This window comes from Carcharodon carcharias, assembly GCF_017639515.1.
Source record: "Carcharodon carcharias isolate sCarCar2 chromosome 27 unlocalized genomic scaffold, sCarCar2.pri SUPER_27_unloc_1, whole genome shotgun sequence".
NCBI classification, from domain to species: Eukaryota; Metazoa; Chordata; class Chondrichthyes; order Lamniformes; family Lamnidae; genus Carcharodon; species Carcharodon carcharias.
In genome coordinates this window covers 3,463,090-3,486,694 of record NW_024470624.1, presented here as the reverse complement: position 1 = coordinate 3,486,694, position 23,605 = coordinate 3,463,090, and the positions used below count along the sequence as shown (strand labels likewise).

At 44.7% G+C, this 23,605-nt stretch overlaps 1 protein-coding gene and 1 pseudogene across 1 annotated transcript; one reads left to right on the top strand and one right to left on the bottom strand.

Annotated features, from left to right (window-relative positions):
• Positions 1-619: 619 nt before the first annotated feature.
• LOC121273612 lies at positions 620-18,319 on the top strand (annotated as a pseudogene).
• On the bottom strand, positions 7,273-9,491 carry LOC121273668 (zinc finger protein 2 homolog). Its single transcript, XM_041180823.1, has 2 exons — positions 9,449-9,491; positions 7,273-8,582 (listed from the first exon to the last, which is right to left on the bottom strand). Exon 2 carries the CDS (start codon positions 8,281-8,283, stop codon positions 7,273-7,275), a length of 1,011 nt encoding a protein of 336 aa, XP_041036757.1. The 5' UTR covers positions 8,284-8,582; positions 9,449-9,491.
• Positions 18,320-23,605: the final 5,286 nt, after the last annotated feature.

Genomic DNA, 23,605 nt, shown 5'->3' with positions numbered 1-23,605 from the left:
AGCTATGTTATTGATGGTTCTGTAATAATGTGTGTATTATTATTTCTAGTCTTGTAATATGGTACTGTAACTACGTTATATGTTGCCGGTCATAGAGTCATTATGACACAGAAGGAGTCCATTTAGCAGGTCGAGTAGATGCCGACTCTCTGTGGAGCAATTCAGTCAGTCCCATTCCCCCTCTATATCCCCGTTCCCCGGCAAGTTTATTCCCTTCAATTTCATTCTGAAATCAAGACCCTCTCCACTTCCACCAGCCTCATAGGCAATGAGTTCCAGGGCATCACCACTGGCTGTCGAAATAGATTTTTCCCTCACTCCATTTATCTCTAATTATGAGATAAAGTACTATGTATTACACACATTTTAGTGCAGTACTATTGGGTGTATATTAGATACTGCAGAATGAGAATTGAGAGGGAGTGTGTGGGATCAAGATGTACAGTTTTTACGGAGTGAATGCACCATAGAAACTAGAATTGTCTGTTCTGAATTTCTATCCTGTACTGGCAGTGATGACTTTTGTCATCTCCTTTTACAGGATATTAGAAGGGAAGGATTTGCAGACAGAAATCTCAAACCAATCATCACATCAAGATCTGATGCAGCCACTTGATTCATGGGACCTGAGTATAACCGGCCTTTGAATCTGGAAGGAGAAATGCTTGTCTGTTCTGTTTGCTTCAAGAGATTTTAAATATCAGTGTGACTGGAAAAGTACCGAGACACAAACACCTGAGTGAGAGTGTACCAATGCACTGACTGTGGAAAGAGCTTTAGCCAGTTACGCAGCCTGAAAAAATACACCATTCACAGTGAGGAGAGACCGTGCATGTGTTCTGTGCGAGGATGAGGCTTCAACTGATCACTGAACCTGGAGAGACTCAAGGACACCTGCACCATGCAGAAACCATGGAAATGTGGGGACTCTGGGAAAGGATTCAAATACCCATCTCCCCTGGAAATTCATTAGCGCAGTCACAGTTGGGAGAGGCCGTTCACCTGCGTTGTTTGTGGGAAGCAATTCAGTTGGTTATCGTCCTTGGAGTCACTCCAACAAGTTCACACCGGGGAGAGGCCGTTCACCTGCTCTGAGTGCAGGAAGGGATTCACTGATTCATCCAACCTACTGACACACAAGCGAGTTCACACCGGGGAGAGGCCATTCACCTGCTCTGAGTGCGGGAAGCGATTCACTCAGGTATCCCACCTGCAGGGACACCAGCGAGTTCACACTGGGGAGAGACCTTTCACCTGCTCCGAGTGTGGGAAAGGATTCACTCATTCATCCCACCTGCAGACACACAAACGAGTTCACACTGGGGAGAGGCTGTTCTTCTGTTCTGAGTGTGGGACGCGATTCAGTAATTCTTCTGATCTCCGAACATACAAGTGTTTTCACACTGGGGAGAGGCCGTTCACCTGCTCTGAGTGTGGGAAGGGATTCACTCTGTCATCCCACCTGCAGCGACACCAAGTTCACAAGTGATTACAGGAGTTGGTTTCTGTTGTTATTGCTGCTGTTCATCACATCCAGGACTGAACCATGTTCATTCTGACACTTGGTGAAGTGGGAGGGTTGGAGGGTTTCTTTCTGCTGGACTGGCTGGTCTCATGACTTTGATTGCAGTGGCTGATGCTCTTTGAGCCTGGGAGTGCACATGTCCACTGAAATGATCTACAAAAGCTGATGAAAATAGATTTGTTTTATCCTGGATAGTAAATAGTGATTAATCCTACCACTAAGGTAGATCTGAAATAAATATAGAGAATGCAAGTAAAACTCAGCAGGTCTGGCAGCATCTTTGGAGAGAGCAACAGAATTAACTTTTCCAGTCCAATATGACTCTTCCTCAGAACTTGAGAGAGGGAGAAATGTGATGGGTTTAATGCTGTTGAGAAATGGGGGAGGGTCAGGTAGAGCAAAAGGGAAAGTCAGGGATTGGATAGAGGGCAGGCGAGATTAAATAACAAAAATGTCATGGAACTAAAGGAAAAGGGAGAGGTAATGGTTGCAAAAAGAAAGGAAGCATTGGTCCAGAGTAAATGTTAACGGCAGAATAAAGGACAGCTCTGTCTGAAAGCAGAAACATGAAAAGAAGCTGCAGACTAGCACTTGGCAAAAAAAAAATCAAAACAGAGAACAGAGTTGACGGTCTAAAGTTGTTGAACACAATATTGAGTCCAGGAGGCTGTAAATTGCCTCATTGGAGGATGAGGTGCTGTTCATCCAGCTTGTGTTGGGCTTTTCGGGAACATTGCAGCAGGCCGAGGACAGAAATGTAAGCATGAGAGCAAGGTGGTGAATTATAATGGCAGCAACTGGAAAGTCACGGTCATGCTTGTGGACTGAGCAGAGGTGTTCCACAAAGAGGGCAGTGAACAGGGGACAGATGAATTAAAGAGAAACCATTTGGATCCAGAACATTGTGCACATCCTTCTACACTGGTTGTCTTCAATCCTCAAGTAATTTTCTTTTTTATTAACCATGTCCTGTTTCATGAATAAACTTTTACCAATAAAAGTATTTCATTTTTCTGGACTTTTCATGATTAGCTTCATGTACTTCAGGGAAAGTGGGTGAGAGGGGTTGGCAGGCTATTTAACATAAAGTGAGCCCCTCTAAGGTAATTGGCAAAGGAGCCAGAGGGGAAGATGAGATTTTATTTTTTGACACAGCGAGTTGTTCTAATCTGTCTGAAAGCAGATTCAATAGTATCTTTCCAAAGGGTAAATACTCGAAAAAGAAGAATTTGCAGGGTTCTGGGGAAAGAGCAGAGCAGTTGGATGAATCAGAGAGTTCTTTCAAAGAGATGGCAGGGGCATGATGGGCCAAATGGACTCATTCTGCAGCCTGGGAATCTGAGCCTCCTGCTTTTGTGCAGGTTAAAAGGGACAAATTTCATTTCAGCCTCTTCCCTGTATCTGTATTTAAAGAGATGGGTTTCTGTTCAGCTCTGAGTGACCAATATAACAATATCTCCACTCCTCCATATTTCAACATCAAACAAAGCCATGCATGGCCGATTGTAGTCAACAGCCTTCCTGTAGCTCTCTCTGCACACAGCAAGAAAGTGTTTGACTGCTTAACAATAGCAACATCCCCTGAAAATAATTCAGACACAACAGAAACAACCTGCATTCATATAGCACCTTTAAACATCCCAGAAAGCTTCACAGGTGCGATTACCAAACAGAAGATGACACGGAGCCACTTAAAGAGATAGTAGCTCAGGTGACCAGTAGCTTAGTCAGAAAGGTAGCTTTCAAGGAATGTCCTAAAGGTGCAAAAAAGATCAAGGGGCAGAGAGATTTAGGGAGGGAATTCCAGAGCATGGGGCCCAAGTAGTTGAAGACACGGCCTCCAGTGGCTGTTCAATAGAAACTGGGGATAATGAAGAGGCCAGAATTAGTGGAACGCAGATATCTCGGAGGGTTGTAGGGATGGAGAATATTGCAGAGATGGGGAGAGTGTGTGTGACCACGTGGTGATTTGAAAAAAAGGAGGCTCTGGAGGGATTTGAAAAGAGTGGGCCAGAATTTAGCTTAATTCAAAATCCCATTTACTTTTACAGAGGTAAAATCGGGCCCAAGGAGGAGAAGTTTAAAATGGAGGCATTGCTTGAGTGGGAGCCAATGTCGGTCAGTGAGCACAGGGGGTGATAGGTGAACGGGACTGAGTGTGAGTTGGGAGACGGGCAGCAGAGTTTCTCTATTGAAGAAAACTGGTCCAGTTCTGTACATTTCCCATCACACCGCTTATGTCTAAGATCAAGCTGACATCATCACATTCCATTGGGATTGTGTAATCTGCTGATGTCATCACATTCTATTGTGATGATATCATAAGATGACATCAGCTTGTTTGTGATTCCACAATCAGCTGACACCAGACTATAGACTTCATTGGGAGTGTGGGATTAGCTGATGGCTGCACATTGCTTTATCATTGTGCAGTGAGCAGAAACGATCATTTCTAAACAGAATTTTTAACAACATGTATAGAATTGATCTTCAGATCTGAAAAATGATCTGGATCGCGAACATTTACCACTAAAATTAACTGACTTGGTAATGCAAATGTATGTGACTTTTTTGATGACAGTTTGTTACCATTGTTTACAATAAATTGTTAGAGATGAAACAAATCATTCCTTCACCTAATCTCCCAATGTTAACAAACACTTTTAAAAATTTGAGTATTTCTGAAAAATGAGACATGCTATTGAAGCTTTTTGTCTCGCACTCATCAGGACACATGCAAGAATACTGGGTCTATACTCGATGGAGTTTAGAAGGATGAGGGGGGATCTGATTGAAACTTACAGAATACTGAAAGGCCTGGATAGAGTGGACGTGAGAAGATGTTTCCATTAGTAGGAGAGACTAGGACCCAAGGCCACACCCTCAGAGTAAGACCTTTTAGAACAGAGATGAGTAGAAACTTCTTTAGCCAGAGAATGGTGAATCTATGAAGTTCATTGCCACAGAAGGTTGTGGAAGCCAGGTCATTGAGTATATTTAAGACTGAGATAGATAGGTTCTTGATTGGTAAGGGGATCAAAGGTTATGGGGAGAAGGTGGGAGAATGAGGTTGAGAAACTTAGCAGCCATGATTGAATGGCAGAGTGGACTCGATGGGCTGAATGGCCTAATTTCTGCTCCTATGTCTTATGGTCTAATACCAAATGTCAAAGGGAGCAACAATTTATACTGACTGAGAAACAAGGTGTTGATTGGTTGACACATAGACTTTGATTGGTTGAGGGGTTGCCATGGGGAATGCACCAGGGAATAATTGTCCACCAAGCTTTTGTTTAATTGACAAGGTGAACTGCCTGGACAAATTCCTTTCGCCTGCAGAGGACTGGGCTCTGTGAACGAATACAAAAAATTCCAGGATCTGGATGTGGTCCACATCGTCACCAAATGTAGTAATTTTCTTCCTTGGGCCAGATCATATTTGTGTACCACACTTGTTCAAGTACATACATTAGTTTGTGAGATGTATTACAGACAGACAAACAGGGATGAAAACATGCTCTGTATCTGAAATGAAGAAAAAAAACCATATTTATTAAGAGTTTGCATCTGCACATCTAATAACCAGCTCTGAAAACTCTGCTCACATCTTGACAGCTGTGACAAATTCCACCCCAGCAGCGGAGACAATCCACAACATTCAAAAACAATCAACATTCAAAATAAAACAAACTACAACAATTGAAAATAAAAAATCAATTCTCCCCATCTCCCAATGTGAATGGATCCCTTCAAAAATTCCAGGATCCAGATAATCACCAAAAACAAATCAATTCTTCCATGGGCCATATCCTGTCGGTGTACTGAGTTTTGTTAAAATCCATCCATTAGTTTGTGAGATAAGTTGTTTACAGACAAACAGAATAACAGGGATGAAAACATTACCTCCGCCCATCTTCAGTAGAAGAGATACTTTCAGTTCATTGAGCCCCCGATATCTATTCTCGGCCAGCACTACACAGGGGGAAAAGGGCTGGATTCTCAGACCAGCAAGTCAAGGCACCCTCTTTAAATGGCCACTTTCCACAATGGATTCAGTGGCCTCTGAAGGGAAGCAGCCTCAGTCCACAGTGGGAGTTCCTGCCCCCCAGTCAGCTGGCTCGTGCTGACTCATGCTGCTGCTGGACGATCTGCCTGTGAGGATAGGAGCGTGTCGGAATAAAAAGAAATCTGCATTTCTATAGTGCTTTTCACCACCTCAGGGCATCTCAATGTGTTTCACTGCCACTGAAGCTCCTTCTGAAGTGTCATTGCAGAAAACCTGGCAGCCAATTTGTGCACAGCAAGATTCCACAGACAGCAATGTGATGATCACCAGATCATCTATTTTTACTGTTGGTTGATGGATAAATATCGAACCCCAGGACGCTGGGTGAACTCCTCCTCCTCCTGCTCTCCTTCCAATTCAGTGTAGTACATCCACCTGAGAGGGCGGATGGGCCCTCAGATTAATGTCTCACTTGAAAGACGGTCCCTCCAACAGGATGGCTGTCCATCAGTACTGGCACCGGGAGTGTGGACCCTAGATTATGGTGGCTCAAGACTCTGGAGTGGGGATTCGAACACCCCACCTCCTGACTCAGAGGCGAAAGTGCTACCCTCCGTCATGCCGTGTTGAATAGAATCAGCGAGCTGGTGTTCTGGAACCATGGAGTGGTTACAACACTGAAGGAGGCCATTCAGCCCATTGTGTCTGTGCCAGCTCTCTGCAAGAGCAACTCACCCAAAGCCACTCCCCCCACCTTTTCCCCATAACCCTGCCAATTTCTCCTCTTCAAATAATGATCCAGTTCTCTGTGGAAAACCATGAGTGAATCTGTCTCCAGGTCCTTTCATCCCTGGTGCCATTCTTGTAAATCTCCTCTGCTCCCTCTCTAAGAACTTCACATCTTTCCTAAAGTGTGGGGCCCAGATGTAGGGCTCCATTCTAGAGGGATAGAATTGAAAAGCAGGGAGGTTATGTTCAACTTGTTTCGAACCATGGTTAGACTACACTGGGAGTACTGTCAACATTTGTGATCTCCATTTAGAAAAAGGAAATAGAGGCACTGGTGAAGGGGCAACAAAGATTCACAAGAATAATACCAGAACTGAGAGCATTTAACTCTCAGGAAAGGCTGGGGCTGCTTTTCTCTAGAAAAGAGAAGACTGAAGGGTGACCTGATGGAAAAATTTAAGATGATGAAGGTGTTCAATAATCCAATAAGGATTTCATGAGAAACCTTTTTACCCAGTGAGTGGTGAGGTAGTGGAACTCACTACAACAGTGAGTGGTTGAGGTGAATAGCATGAATACATTTAAGGGGAAGCTAGAATTGAATAGAAGGATATGCTGGCAGGGGGAGATGAAGAGGGGTGGGTGGAGGCTCATGTGGAGCATAAATACTGACAGAGACCAATTGAGCCGACTGGCCTGGCCCTGTGCTGTAGACTCAATGGAACAGAGACAAATGTATTTATTTTAGATCTACCTGCATTGTTAGGGAAGACACTATTTACTGTCCAGGATGAAATAAATGTCCTTCATCAGCTTTAGTGGACCATTTCAGTGTAAATGTGTACACCCAGGCTTGAAGAGCATCAGCCCATTGGAATCAAAGTCATGAGACCGGTCAGTCCAGCAGAAAGAAACTCTCTGACTCTCCCACTTCAGCAACTGTCAGAATGAACATGGTTCAGTCCTGGATGCGATTAACAGCAGCAATAACAGCAGAATCCAATTCCTGTAATCAATTGTGAACTCGCTGGTGTCTCAGCAGATGGGATGACCGAGTGAATCCCTTCCCACACATGGAGCAGGTGAATGGCCTCTCCCCGGTGTGAACTCGTTGGTGACTCCGCAGTTTGGACGATGTTCTAAATCTCTTTGCACAGTGAGAGCAGCTGAACGGTCTCTCCTCAGTGTGAATGCGCTGGTGGGCCATCAGTACCTGAGAGCTTTTGAAACAACTCCCACAGTCAGAGCATTTAAAAGGTCTCTCATTCGTGTGAGTGACATGGTGTGTCAGCAGGCTGGATGACTGAGTAAATCCCTTCCCACACACAGTGCAGGTGAAAGGTCTCTCCCCAGTGTGAACTCGCTGGTGCCTCTGCAAGTGGGATAACTGAGTGAATCCCTTCCCACACTCAGAGCAGGTGAATGGCTTCTCCCTGGTGTGAATTCGCTGGTGTGTCCGCAGAGAGGTTGACTGAATGAATCCCTTCCCACACTCGGAGCAGGTGAACGGCTTCTCTCCCGTGTGAACTCGCTGGTGGATCTGCAGCGTGGATAAGTCGGTGAATCCCTTCCCACACTCAGAGCAGGTGAACGGCCTCTCCCCACTGTGAGTTCGCTGGTGCCTCAGCAGGGCAGATGAATTACTAAGACTCTTCCCACACTCGGAGCAGGTGAACGGCTTCTCCCTGGTGTGAACTCGCCGGTGCCTCAGCAGGGCAGAAGTATGACTGAATCCCTTACCACACTCCGAGCAGCTAAATGGTCTCTCTCTGGTGTGAACTCGCTGGTGTGTCTTCAGGTGGGATGAAGCAGTGAATCCCTTCTCACACTCAGAACAGGTGAATGGTCTTTCCCCACTGTGAAATCGCTGGTGTACCAGCAGGTAGGATGACTGAGAGAATCCCTTCCCACACTCAGAGCAGGTGAACGGCCTCTCCCCAGTGTGAATGCGTCGATGAGTTTCCAGTGCAGATGGGGTCAGGAATCCCTTCCCACAGTCCCCACATTTCCACAGTTTCTCCATGTTGCGCGTATCCTTCTGGCTCTTGAGATTCAATGCTTTTTCAGGCTGTGTAGCTAGTTAAAGCTCTTTCCACAATCAGTGTACTGGCAATACTCTCACTCTCGTGTGTGTGTCTCAGGTCCTTTCTGGTCCCCCTGATGTTTGAAACATTTTGAAGCAGACAAAACAGGCAAACATTTCTCCTTCTAGATGCAAAGGCTGAGGATATTCATATTATGATGAATTGAGTCATTCTGGCAGTGCTTGGCATGATGTTTGGATTTCAGATTTCTGTCTGCAAATGCTCCCCTTCTAATATTCTGTGAAAGGAGTTCACAAAAGTCATCACTGTCAGTACAGCATAGTAATTCAGAACAGACAAGTCTAGTTTCTATGGAACATCCTTTCCCCTCTCGTTCCCTAAAAGCTGTAAATCTCCGTCTCCCACAAACTCTCACTCCATTCTCACTCTGCTGTACCAAATGGACATCCTCCCAATTCTCCTGAAGCTACTCATTCATGCTGAGCAACAGATCCATGCTCACGTCTTCTTGTCCAAAGATTTGAGAATCTTTTTATAACTGTATTTACTGACAGTGGTGGAAGTGGAGACAATCAATTATTTCAAAATGAAATTGGATGGACACTTGAATGAAATAAACTTGTAGAGGAACGGGGATATAGAGGGGGAATGGGACTCTCTGGATTGCTCTACAGAGTTAGCATGGACTCGAGTTACTGAATGGACTCCTTCTGTGCTCTAATGACTATGACTGGAAATATATAATGTAGATACAATACTATATTACAGCACTAGAAATAATAAGTCAACTTAATAACAGAACCATAAATAATATATCGAATATGTATCAGAAAACAACATTAGAGATATCTCTGTTCTATATTAATTTACTGTCCCCTTAAATGTCAGACATCTCCTGGGGAAACCACCCCTTTCATTGTGAACATTGGGAAAGAGACCATCCTTTTAGCCAGACAAATAAATGTGTCAAGCTGAGGGAGCAAAGGATGTCAATGTCTTTAAGAGAGAGAGACCTGGGCCAACCTTTCCAGAGTCTGCACTCTCCCTTGATTCACTTCCTTTCCCTTCAGATCCTACAATTCAACAATTTGCCCCCAGAATGAGAAAATAAATGGAAAGGAGAAAATAAAGTGTTTTACTCACAGATGTTGGACACAGAAGTAAGTTTTAGTCTGTGTGAAGCTCAATCTTCATTCACACAAAGCCCGCGCTCTGATTGGCTGGAAGACCAGAGTCCTTCCGGTTCCCACAACTCTTCCCATTGGCCAAACCCTCAGCATGAAGGGGCGGGCTCTCCCCTGCACATGCGCATCTTCCCCTCTCCCTCGTTCTCCGAGCGGCTTCTCGCTCTGGCCGGAGCCGTCAGCCGGTTACCTGGAAACCTTGGCTCGAGGAGGAGGAGGGGGAGGAGGATCAATGGGGGTGGGGGGTTGTTTGGTGGGGGGGGGGGGGGTGGGGGCGGTCCCGTGTCTGCGCGCCTGGCCTGCAGACTGGAACTCGACGACGTCACCGCGGAGCGGATTGATTCCTATTGGCTGATTCAGGCAGGGTTCCATTGTGGACATCACAAAGCGGAAGTTGGACAATGAGCTTCAGACTAAAACTTCCTCCTCTGGGCAACATCTGTGAGGAAATCAATGTTTCCCCCTTTCCATTTCTTTTCTCATTCTGGGGAAAATTGTTGACTTGCAGGAACTGAAGGGACAGGAAGTAAATCCATTACTGTATGTTGTAAACATATTGAATCTTGTCATATAGATATACATAGATATATGGCTTGCACACTGCATTTTCTGGTGTATTGTGTCCAGGACAGGAAGCAGAGAGCCTGGATCCGTCGATGAGTGTGAATGAGTGAACGTTTCCGTTTCTTTCAGCCTGCCTGATGACTTCAGGTCCCTGTGTTCTGGATAGGAAGCGGTATAGCATGGATTTGTCCATCAGCATGAATCAACATCTTCAGGAGAATTGGGAGGGTGCAGTTTAATCCAGAGATTGCAAATGGAGGGAGAGGTGTGGGACCAAGATTTACGGATTTTGGGGAATGAGAGAGGAAAGATTTGTTCCAGGAAACGAGAATTGTCTGTTCTGAATTTCTACCATGCATTGACAGTGATGACTTTTGTAAATAATTGTTGCCGGATATCGGAAGCACATGATTTACAGACAGATACCAGACAATGTGACAGAGTCAGTCGATTCAGCGGGACCTGAATATCAACAGCTTGAATCTAGGAGAAAACATTGTCAGTTCTGTTTGCTTCAGAAGATTTTAAACATCCTTGTGACAGAAATAACATCAGGACACACATACCCAAGTGAGAGTGTTCCTGTTCACTTACTGTGGAAACAGTTTTGACCAGTTACACAGACTGAAAGATATCGCACCATTCACAGCGCGGAGAGACCATACATGTGTTCTGTTTGTGGGTGCAGCTTCAACTGATCATTGAATTAGAGAGCCACAAGGACATCTGCACCATGGAGCAACCATGGACATGTGGGGACTGTGGGAAGGGGTTCCTTTTCCCATCTGCTCTTGAAACTCATCGACGCAATCACACCGGGGAGAGACCGTTCACCTGCTCCGGGTGTGGGAAGGGATTCACTCACTCAACTGCCCTGCTGACACACCAGCGAATTCACACTGGGGAGAGGCCATTCACCTGCTCTGAATGTGGGAAGGGATTCACTAAGTCATCCAGCCTTCTTACACACCAGCGTGTTCACACCGGGGAGAGGCCATTCACCTGCTCTGAGTGTGGGAAGGGATTCACTCGGTTATCCATCCTGCTGACACATCAACGAGTCCACACTGGGGAGAAGCCCTTCATGTGCTCTGAATGTGGGAAGGGATTCACTCAGTTATCTGGCCTGCTGACACATGGGCGAGTTCACACCAAGGAGAAGCCATTCACCTGCTCTGAGTGTGGAAAGGGATTCAGTGATTCATCCACCATGCTGAGACACCGGCAAGTTCACACCAGGAAGAGGCCATTCACCTGCTCTGAGTGTGGGAAGGGATTTGCTCAGTTATCCACCATGCTGACACACTGGCAAGTTCACACCGGAGAGAAACCGTTCTCCTGCTCTGATTGCAGGAAGGGATTTAGACAGTTATCCAACTTGCTGAGACACCGGCAAGTTCACACTGGGGAGAAACCGTTCGCCTGCTCTGAGTGTGGGAAGGGATTTAGTGATGCGTACCACCTGTTGACACACCAGCGAGTACACACTGGGGAGAGGCCGTTCACCTGCCCTGAGTGTGGGAAGACATTCACTCAGTCATGCCACCTGCTGAGACACCAGCGAGTTCACAAGTGATTACAGGGGCTGGATTCTGCTGTTATTGCTGCTGTTATCACATCCAGGACTGAACCATGTTCATTCTGACAGTTGGTGAACTGGGAAGGGTGGAGGGTTTTAAGTTCATTGAATTTCAATTGAACCCCTTCAGGATCTTAAAAGTCACCCTTCAGTCTTGTCTTTTCTAGAGAAAAGCAGCCTCAGCCTTTCCTGAGGGTCAAATGCTCTCAGTTCTGGTTTTATTCTTGCGAATCCTTGTTGCCCCTTCTCCAGTGCCTCTATTTCCTTTTTCTAAATGGATATCACAAATATTGACATTACTTCCAGTGTAGTCTAACCATTGTTTGAGACAAGTTGAACATAACCTCCCTGCTTTTCAATTCTATCCCTCTAGAATGGCACCCTATATCTGGGCCCTATAGTTTAGGAAAGATGTGAAGTTCTTTGAGAGGGTGCAGAAGAAATTTACAAGAATGGCAATGGGAATGAGGGACTTCAGTTCATTGGAGAGACTGGACCAGAGTCAATCTGAATTTAAACAAAGCTTGGCAATTAACCATCAGTCATCAGTTAATTGGTGCATTATCTATGGCAACACCTCTAGCAACTAGTGTCCACTTTCCCTCCAAGCAGCACTCTCTTCTCATGAAGCATAAATTGTCGTTCCCTTTACATTTGGTATTCTTGCGAATGTCCTGATGAGTGGAAGATGAAAAGCTTCGATGTCTCTTTTTTCAGCCATTAATGCTTTAATTAACTACCTGCCAGTAACAGATGATTGAATAATTAGTCAGCCTGAACTGAGTTACAATTAATGAATCAATAATGAATCAGTAGTTGAGTAAAAGACTTTGAGTTTAATTATCTGTAAACTTGTAAAATCTTAATTGCTTGTATGTAAAGAATGTGCAATGATGATAAATGTACTGGCAAGAGAGACCTTCAAGCTCCGATTAGCCTCAACATTTAATCTCTATGAATAAGGGATGGTTTAGAATCAGATAAAGGGATAGTATGAAACAGTTCTATTGTATTCCTGTGTAATATAATGAGAGAAGGTGGTGTAGGTAATTGGGGATCTAATTAAATTAATCTAGTAACCAACTGACCAATTGTCATCTTACAACAGGCCCAACTCTGACGTGAGGTAATGGTCACTTTGGGAATAAAAGTAGAGGTTCTGAAGGTCTTCCTTGCTAGCCAAGTACTGAAGACTCCCGAGGCCGAGTTCCAAGGAAATTACTGTCAGAGAAGGAGCCAGACTCCCAAGGGCGAATTCAACAAGAATTACTGTCAAAGGAGCCAGAGAGGGTTACGCTTGTACAGACTGATCACCCGCATGAAGTTGTAAAAGTCCATGTCTTAAAATTGTTAAGTAAACATTTTTCTTTTAATAAACTTCTTTTTAAATTTACTATCTAGAGAATTCTGCCTTTGCCTTAATTGGTTAAAGTCTTGTCCGAACCAAAGTGAATTTATTAAATGGCAAGTTGGAGGTGGCTGAAATCAATTAAATTACAGATAACAAGATCAGGTGACATAAATTTTAAATTTAAAAACTTGCCTTTATATAGCACCTTTCACATCCACAATACACCCCAAAGTGCTTTACAACCAATGAAATACTTTTGAAGCGCAGTCATTGTTGTAATTTAGGAAGTGTGGCAACCAATTTCACACAGCAAGATCCCACAAACAGCAATGTGATAATGACCAGATGATATGTTTTTGGTGATGTTGATTGAGGGATGAATATTGACCAGGACACCAGATAACTCCCCTGCTCTTCTTCAAACCAGAGCTTCTAAGTCCGAAAGAAACAGGAGACGTGGCCATTGGGTTCATGTCTCAACCAAAAGGCAGCAGCTCCCGCAGTGCAGCACTCTCTCAGTGCTGGCACTTGGAATGTTGGATGTGATTTTTGCTCTCAGGACTCTGGACTGGTACTTGAACTTTCTGACTCAGCGGTGAGAGTGTGATCCACTGAGCCACAGCTGACACATATTAGAAACATATTTTCCAGGACAATATGGAAGGACACAGCATTATCGGTGCATTTGGAAGCTGACCTGGGTTTCTTTTAAAAGGGTCAACAGTTTAGCTCTGGGCCTGGAGCAAGCATGACTTTTCTAAGAAATCACCTGACCAGCAGGGTACTTGAGGGGGAAAGAAGTGTTTGCTTGTTTGAACTGCAATTATTTACATGGAGGGGGGAAAGAAACTGGTTTAAAGGCAGGTGAGTAATTTACTGGAAACCACATGACAGAGATGAGCTTTAAATTTTTAACTTGCTTCTTTTAAATTCAGTTGGGACTGAACGGAGAAAGTGAAAAGCTGCCCTGCTCACATTCTCGTCTAGCCACAAGTAGATTGGTTAACAGTATCCAGCTAAGAATCCTCATCTCAGTGGAAATTGTCTGTCTTTGGAAAACCGAGAGGCTGAGAGGAGAAGGATTGATCCAGCTCTATTTTCCTCCACATTGAAGCTCCATTGTTGAGAACCTCCAGGGATCTTCTGGAACTAGGATTCTGTCTTCACATGAGCGAACTCAAGATCAACTGTGTCAAAACCTTCCAGTCTTTATCCTTTTTCTTCATAAATCTATTCTCCAAAGCCCATCTCTGCAGAGACCCTGTCTGTTTGTCCTTAGTTTGTGTGTGTGTGTGCATGTGTGTCCTGGAGTATTTTAAATGGGATAGATAGTTACAATTCCAGATTATAATTGCCTGTTAACCTGTTCTTGCAAATTGTTTTTGAAAATTTTTTTTATATAATAAATCAATCATTCTGAGTTGAATGAATGAAACTGCCATGGGGGTCACACTAATAGAGAGACAGGGAGGTGCTGGCGGATTGACTGGGAAATGGGCCTCCAACCAATTGGGGCAGCGGAGGGGGTGACCAGTGTTGATGATGATGTGACCCCTCCCCCTGTCCCCCACCGTTCCCTGGTGGCTCAGTGTCCCTGTCCAGAGCGGGGATTGATGGGAACAAGGTACAGAGGAGCTGAAGAGAAACTATTTGGGTCCAGAGCATTATGCACATGCTTTAACTCTGCTTGCCTTTGATCTTCAAGTAATTTTCTGTTTTTTATTAACCACATCCTGTTTCATTAATAAACTTTGATCAGTAAGAATATTTGTTTTATTTGAACCTTTCCTGATTAGATTTATGCACTTTAGGGAAAGTTGTTGCGAGGGGTTGGCAGTCTCTTTCATAGAAAGTGAGTCCCTCTAAGCTAATTGGAGCCAGATGGGGAGGTGAGATGTTATTTTTTGACGCAGAGAGTTGTTCTGATCTGCCTGAAAGCAGATTCAATAGTATCTTTCCAAAGGGTAAATACTTGAAAGGGAAGAATTTACAGGGCTGTGGGGAATGAGCAGAGCAGTTGGGTGAGTCAGCGAGTCCTTTCAAAGAGATTGCAGGGGTACAATGGGAATTACAGACATTATTGACATCACTGTACATGTTGCAGGTACACATTTATTTATCTGTGATCACAGAATCTCCAGCACAGAAGACCATTTGGCCCGTGCTGGCTCTTTGAAAGAGCTATTCAGATAATCCCACTACCCTGCCCTTTTCCCATGAGCCCTGAAAACAGCTTCCACCAGCCTTTCGGGTAGTGCATTCCAGATCACAACACCTCACTGTGTAAATATTTATCTTCCTCATTTCGCCTCTGGCTTTTATATCAATCACCTTCAATCTGTGTCCTCTGGTTAACAACCCTTCTGTCAGTGGAAACAGTTTCTCTTTATTTCCTTGATGTAAACCATCCATGATCTTGAACATCTCTATCAAAATTCCTGTTAGCCTTCACTGCTACAAGGAGAACAACCCCGGCCTCTGCAATATGTTCACATGACTGAAGTTCCTCATCCTTGTCTCCGTACGAAATTCTTGCACCCTTTCCAAGGCCTTGACATCCTTCCTGAATTGTGGGGCCTATATATGGGGTTCATCTCTAGAGAAATAGCATTGAAAAGCAGAGACGTCAGGTTAAACTTGTCTCAAGCCTTGGTTAGAACACACTTGGAAGATTGTGAACTGTTCTGGGTGTCCGTTTTTTTTAAAGGATAGAGAGGGCCATGAGAAAGTGCAAGAAAGATTCACAAGGACGATCCCAGAACTGAGAGTGTTTCAGTTACAGGCTGTATTGAACAGGCTGAGAACCTTTACCCCAGAAAAGAGAAGGCTGAGGGCTAACTTCATAGAGAACTTTCAGGGGAATGACCGGGTGCCATACGGTTGATGTCATCAAATCATCACTGTCGCTACAAGAGAGAAATTCAGAATTAATAATTCTAGTTCACATTGATCATGTTTCACCCTCTTGCACTGTAAATCTCTGTCCCCCACATACTCCCTCCGCTTTATTGATTGAAACACTAATTCATCCTAGTATCCTCCTCCAGCTTTTCCCCAATTCTCCTCCCCTGAAGGTGCTGACTCTCGGGTTCAGTTTCACATTTACCTATTGCCCTCCCCAATATGTCACCCAGGCATCAAAATCTTTACACCTGAAGTTAACAAACTGTTTTGCTAAGGGAGCGTCACAATCAAATCCAGTGACTACCCACATGTACCTTGTGTCATGGTGGGGTCGTTGCGCCCCCCACCCCACTTTCCATCCCAGTCCCAGGATGTGGAGACTGGGCTCCGGATGAGCAATGGAGGCCGCAGCTCCCACAATCGCCCGCGCTAGGAAAACCGCTCTATCCGCCGCGCAGGCTGGCGGTCCGGGATTACGCATGTCCAAGGGAGGGGAAGATGCATATGTGCGGGGGAGACCCCACCCACTTTCCTTTTCTGCTGAAGAGTTGACCAATGGGAAGAGTTGGAGGACCGGAAGGACTCTGGTCCTCAGCCAATCAGAGCGCGGGCTTTGTGTGAACGAAGATTGAATTTCACACACCATCTGTAAGTAGAACAATTTCTTTTCCCCTTTCCATTTCTTTTCTCATCCAGGGGGCAAATTGTTGACTAGAAGGAACTGAAGGGAAAGGAAGTGAATCCAGAGAGGATGCAGACTCTGGAAAGGTTGGCCCAGGTCTCTCTCTCTTAAAGACATTGACATGCTTTGCTCCCTCAGCTTGACACATTTATACATTTATTTGTCTGGCTAAAAGGATGGTCTCTTTCCTAATGTTTACAATTAAAGGGACGGATTCCCCAGGAGATGGCTGACATTAAGGGGACAGTAAATTAATATAGGACGGAGATATGTCCAGTATTGTTATATAGTACACATTAGATAGTTGATTAGAGATATGTCCTCTTTAGCTCTGAAGAAGTGTCATACATATTCAAAACGTTAACTCTGTTTGGACCCCCCACAGGTGCTCTCAGATTTGAGTTCTTCCAGTATATTCTGTTTTTATTTCAGACTTCCAGTATCTGCCGTATTTTGCTTTTATCGTAGCAACAGAGATATGTCTAGTGTAGTTATATGGTACGTATTAGATATATTATTGATGGATCTGTCATACAGTATATATATTATTATTTCAAGATTTTTTGTATAGTGCAGTAAATATTTACAGTTATAAAATCATTAGGGCACAGGAGTCCATTCGGCAACTTGAGCCCATGCCAACTCTCTGTAGAATAATCCAGTCTGTCCCATTCCCCCTCTATATACCCGTTCACCTGCAGCTTTATTTCCTTCAAAAGCCCATCTAATTTCATTTTGAAATTATTGATCATCTCCGCTTCCACCACTCTCATGGACAGCGAGTTCGAGGTCATCACCACATGAAGTTCTCCCTCACGTATCTGTAATCATGTAACAGAGTACTGTGTATTACACACATTTTGAGTGCAGTAATGTTGGGTGTTTATTAGGTACAGCAGAGTGAGAATAGAGGGAGAATGGGTGGGATAGAGATTTACAGCTATTGGGGAACAACAGAGGGAAGAATGTTCCATAGAAACTAGAATTGTCTGTTCTGAATTTCTAGCCTGTACTGACAGTGATGACTTGTGTAAATTCCTTTTACAGGATATTAGAAGAGGAGGATCTGCAGACAGAAATCTCAAACCAACATCACATTGAGATCTGACAGAGTCATTTGATTCATGGGACCTGAATAACATGAGCATTTGAATCTAGAAGGAATAATGTTGCTCTGTTTTTTTCTGCTCCTAAAGATTTTAAACATCCGTGTGATCAGGAAAGTAGCGAGACACCCGCACCAATGTTCCAGTGCACTGACTAAGCACTTCAATCAGTTACACTGTCTGAAAAAAACCATCGAACTTTTCACAGCAGAGAGAGACCGTATCTCTGTACTGTGTGAGGACGAAGCTAAAAATAATTGTCAGACCTGAAGAGTCACAAGGAGACACGCACCATGGAGAAACCTTGGAAATGTGGGGACTGTGGGAAGGGAGTCAAATTCCCATCTGAGCTGGAAGCTCATCAACGCAGTCACACTGGGGAGAGGCCGTTCACGTGTTCTGAATGTGGGAAGGGATTCACTCATTAATCCAACCTGCAGACACACCAGCGAGTTCATACTGGGAAGAGGCCATTCACCTGTTCCGATTGTGGGAAGGGATTCAGTAATTCATCCCATCTGCTAACACAACAGCGAGTTCACATGAGGGAGAGGCCATTCACCTGCTCTCAGCGTGGGAAGGGATTCAGTGATTCGTCCAACTTGCGGACACACTAGCGAGTTCACACTGGGGAGAGGCCATTCATCTGCTCTGAGTGTAGAAAGGGATTCACTCATCTATCCACCCAGATGACTCACCAGCGAGTTCACACCAGGGAGAAGCCATTCAACTGCTCTGAATGTGGGAAGGGATTCAGTCAGTTATCCAATCTGCGGACATACCAGCGATTTCACACTGGGTAGGGAGTGTTCACCTGCTCCATGTGTGGGAAGGGATTGAGTAATTTGTCCAACCAGCAGACACACAGCGAGTTGACACTGAGGATAGACGGTTCAGCTGTTCTCACTGTGCAATGAAGTTTAGAAGGCCTTCCAACCAGGATTCTTACAGTCCACATCTTGAGGGGGAGGAGAACTCTTTCTCTGACCCCTCACTCAATTTCACTCCATTTTTTTCCAGTTCTGTTCTGGCCCCACCTAGGGTAACATCTGCTCAATCTTTTCTTCTCCTGAAGGAGAGCCGTGAGTTCTTAGTTACTAGTACATAAGGACATATGCTACAAGCAACAGATCAAGCATGGATGTAAAAGGTTCTCCAGCTCTCTCCTTATCCCTGTCCAAATTGTGGACAGTTCTCACTCAGTATTATTTCTCCTAAGCCCTTAATTGTCCCAATCCAAATGTTTATCTCTGTTACTTCAATTTTACTCACTTTGTGACCATGACTAATGTGTTTAATTCTATCCTGACTGTTTTAAAGTCAGTTTCTCTCTGGAGTGTGTGTCAGTGCCTTGATGATGTCAAAATGTTCTCTCATTCCTCTGGCCACATTAACCATTTGATGTCAGGCTGTTTGTCAAGTTGTTGTGTATGTTTGGGACCCATTCCTCAGTGCATTTCACCAGGAATTTACACATGTTAATTGCTTTACATGTAACAAATCACATCTGTACACACACACCGGTATTCAAATACCATGACACATATTCTGAACTTTCAGCTGCTCTTATGAAAATTTCAAAGTGGGTGTTGATCTCGAGATCTTTGCTTATTTCTCCCTATATGGTCCTGATATTTCAGCTGGTCGCCAGGCTATTAAATGTGATTTTCTATTTTAAAAATATCATTGTCAAAGGAAACAAATATTTCCAAGATAAGATGTCAAATTGTTCATCTGATCCCTGCTAGAATGTAGGTGGATACCAGATTGATACATTCCACTGAACGACACCCAAGGTGAGTTATTCCAATTCTTTTACTGCCCATTACAATAAGTTCATAATGTCTTCAAAACAGAAATTCAATATTAGCATCTGATTTCAGGCATGAACATATTTTATTTTAGATGTCAAACTGGGGTTGTTCTCCTTGGAGCAAAGGAGGTTGAGGGGATATTTGATAGCGGTGTACAAGATTATGACAGGTTTAGATATGGCGGACAAAGAAAAGCTGTTTCCATCAGCTGATGGTACAAGGATCAGGGGAGAGAGCTTGAAGGAATTGGGCAGGAGATGCAGGGGGATGTGAGGAGGAACATTTTTACACAGCGATTGGTAATGACCTGGATCTCGCAGCCTATGAGTGTGGTGGAAGCAGAGAAGATGAATGAAATTAAAAGGAAATTGGATAGGCCAACAAGGAAATAAAGCTGCCAGGCGACAAGGATAGCACGGAGCAATGGCACTGACTTTTGCGCAACAGAAAGCTAGAATGGCCTTGATGGGCTGAATAGCTTCCTTCTCTGACCCAAAGACTCTTTCATCTAAAGGGAACAATTTCAGCTGCTCCAATCTCTCCGATTAACTGAAGTCCCTCATCCCTGGTGCCACTATCATAAATCTCCTCTGCACCATCTCCAAGAACTTCACATCTTTCCAAAGTGTGGGGCCCAGATGTAGGGTTCCATTCTAGAGGGATACAATTGAAAAGCAGGGAGGTTATGTACAACCTGTTTCAAACCACGGTTGGACTACACTGGGAGTACTGTCAACATATGTGATCTCCATTTGGAAAAAGGAAACAGAGGCACCAGAGAAGGGGCAACAAAGATTCACAGGAATAAAACCAGAACTGAGAGCATTTAACCCTCAGGAAAGTCTGGGGCTGCTTTTCTTTAGAAAAGAGATGACTGAATGGTGACCTGATAGAAGTCTTTCAGACAATGAAGGGGCTCAATAATCCAATAAGGATTTCATGAGAAACCTCTTTACCCAGTGAGTGGTGAGAATGTGGAACTCACAACCACAGCCAGTGGTTGAGGTGACTAGCATGAATACATTTAAGGGGAAGCTAGATATATACATGAGGGAGAAAGGAATAGAAGGATATGCTGATGGGGGGAGATGAAGAGGGGTGGGTGGAGGCTCATGTGGAGCATAAATACTGACAGAGGCCAATTGAGCCCACTGGCCTGGCCCTGTGCTGTAGACTCAATGGAATAGAGACAAATGTATTTCTTTTAGATTGACCTGTAGTGGTAGAAAAAACACTATTTACTCTCCAAGATGCGATCACCATTTAGCAGAACATTTCAGTGGAAATGTGCACTCCCAGGCTCAAAGAGCATCAGCCCACTGGAAAGAAAGTCGTGAGAAACCCTCCGACCCTCCCACTTCAGCAAGTGTCAGAATGAACATGGTTCAGTCCTGGATGTGATGAACAGCAGCAATAACAGCAGAATCCAACTCCTGTAATCACTTGTGAACTCGCTGGTGTGTCAGCAGACTGGATAACTGAGCAAATCCTTTCCCACTCATGGAACAGGTGAATGGCCTCTCCCCAGTGTGAATTCACTGGTGTCTCATCAGGTGTTGTGACTGAGTGAATCCTTTCCTACGCACAGAACAGGTGAATGGCCTCTCCCCAGCGTGAACACGCTGGTGTGTCTGCAGGTTAGATAGCTGATTGAATCACTTCCCACACTCAGAACAGCTTCTCTCCTGTGCGAACTGGCTGGTGTCTCAGCAGTGTGGATAAATGACTGAATCCCATCCCACAGACGGAGCAGGTAAATGGTCTCTCCCTGGTGGGAACTCGCTGGTGTTTCAGCAGGCTGGATGAATCAGTGAATCGCTTCCCACACTCAAAGCAGCTGAACAGTCTCTCCTTAGTGTGAATGCGCTGGTGGACTATCAGTCCCTGAGAGCTTTTGAAGCCACTTCCACAGTCAGGGCATTTAAACGGTCTCTCATTTGTGTGAGTGACATCGTGTTGCAGCAGGTGGAATGACTGAGTGAATCTCTTCCCACACTCAGAGCGGGTGAATGGCCTCTTCCCAGTGTGAACTCACTGGTGTGTTAGCATGTTCGATAACTGAGTGAATCCCTTCCCACACGCAGAGCAGATGAACAGCCGCTCCCCAGAGTGAACTCATCGGTGCCTCTGCAGGGCAGATGAATCACCGAGTCCCTTCCCACACTCAGAGCAGATGAATGGCCTCCCCCCGGTGTGAGTGTGTCGATGAGTTTCCAGCTTGGATGGGTACTTGAATTACTTCCCACAGTCCCCACATGTCCACGGTTTCTCCATGGTGCAGGTCTCCTTGTGCCTTTCCAGGTTTGACAATCTGTTGTAGCATTGTTCACACACAGAACACGTGAATGGTCTCTCCCCGCTGTGAATGGTGTCATGTTTTTTCAGACTGTGTAAATGGTTAAAGCTCTTTCCACAGTCAGCGCACTGGAACACTCCAACTTGGGTGAGTGTGTCTCGATGCCTATCCAGTCACACTGATGTTTAAAACCTTCTGAAGGAAACAGAACAGACAGACATTTCTCCTTCTAGATTCAAAGGCCGATGATGTTCAGTTTCCATGAATTGGGTGACTCTGTCAGATCTTAACGTGATGTTTTGTGTGAGACTTCTCTCTGAAAATAGTCCTGTTATTATACACTGTAAAAGGTTACAAAAGTCATCACTCTCAGTGCAAGATAGAAGATCAGAAAAACAATTCTAGTTTCTATGCAACATTCTTTCCCCTATCGTTCCCCAAAAGCTGTAAATCTCTGTCCCACACACTCTCCCTCCATTCTCACTCTGCTGTACTTCACAGACACCCTCCCAAATCTCCTGAAGGTGAAAATTCATGCTGATCAATACCGATTGCCTGTGACCCTGGACACAAAGATCTGAAAATCTTCCTGCATCATCACTGGGCTGCCAGCCTCATATACATATGCCTCTGATACTGGACCAAAAATGTGCATAACATATGGGACAGTATCACTTGGTTAAGACACAGCGTCGATGTGAGGAAGGGCTTTTCTCAGGCAGTGAGTGGTCATGACCTCGGACTCCTGGCGTATGAGGATCTGGAAACAGAGACAACCAAACTCAAACTTGAAGGAAATAAACGTGCAGGGAATCAGAGATATGGAGGGGGAATGGGACTAAATGGATTGCTCTACAGAGATTCAAGTTGCCGAATGGGCTCCTTCTTTGCCGTAATGACTATGACTGAAAATATACAACACAGCTATAGTACAATATAACAAAAGTAGAAATAATAATAAATGTACTTTATTATAGAACCATAAATAATATACCTCATGTGTACCATATAACAACACTGGACATATCTCTCCTATATTAACTTAATGTCCCTTTAAATGTCAGCCATCTCCTGGGGAAACCACCCCTTTAATTGTGAACATTAGGAAAGAGACCATCCTTTTAGCCAGACAAATAAATATGTCAATCTGAGGGAGCAAAGGATGTCAATGTCTTTAAGAGAGAGATAGAGAGAGAGAAACCTGGGCCAACCTTTCCAGAGTCTGCTCCCTCCCTGGATTCACTTCCTTTCCCTTCAGTTCTTGCAAGTCAACAATTTGCCCCCAGAATGAGAAAAGAAATGGAAAGGGGAGAAAAGAAAGTGTTTTACTCACAGATGTTGGACACAGGAGGAAGTTTTAGTCTGTGTGAAGCTCAATCTTCATTCACACAAAGCCCGCGCTCTGATTGGCTGGAGGACCAGAGTCCTTCCGGTCCTCCAAGTCTTCCCGTTAGCTAATCACTCAGCATGAAGACAATGAGGCGAGGGAGACCCTCTGACTCTCATGACGATATGAGTGTTTGGTCAATGGGAAACGCTATTCACCGCACATGCGCAGCTTCCCCTTTCCCTCGGACATGCGCAGGCCAGGGTCGCCCGCCTGCGCGGCGGATAGAGTGGTTTCCCCAGCGCGCCCAATGGGAGTTGCGGCCGCCATTATTCATTCGGAAAGCCCAATCTCCAAACGTCTGGGACTGAGATGGAAAATGGGGGTGGGGGGTCGCAGTGACCCCGCCCTGACACAAAGTACATGTGGGTAGTCACTGGATTTGATTGTGACGCCCCCTTAGCAAAACAGTTTGTTAATTTCAGGTGTAAAG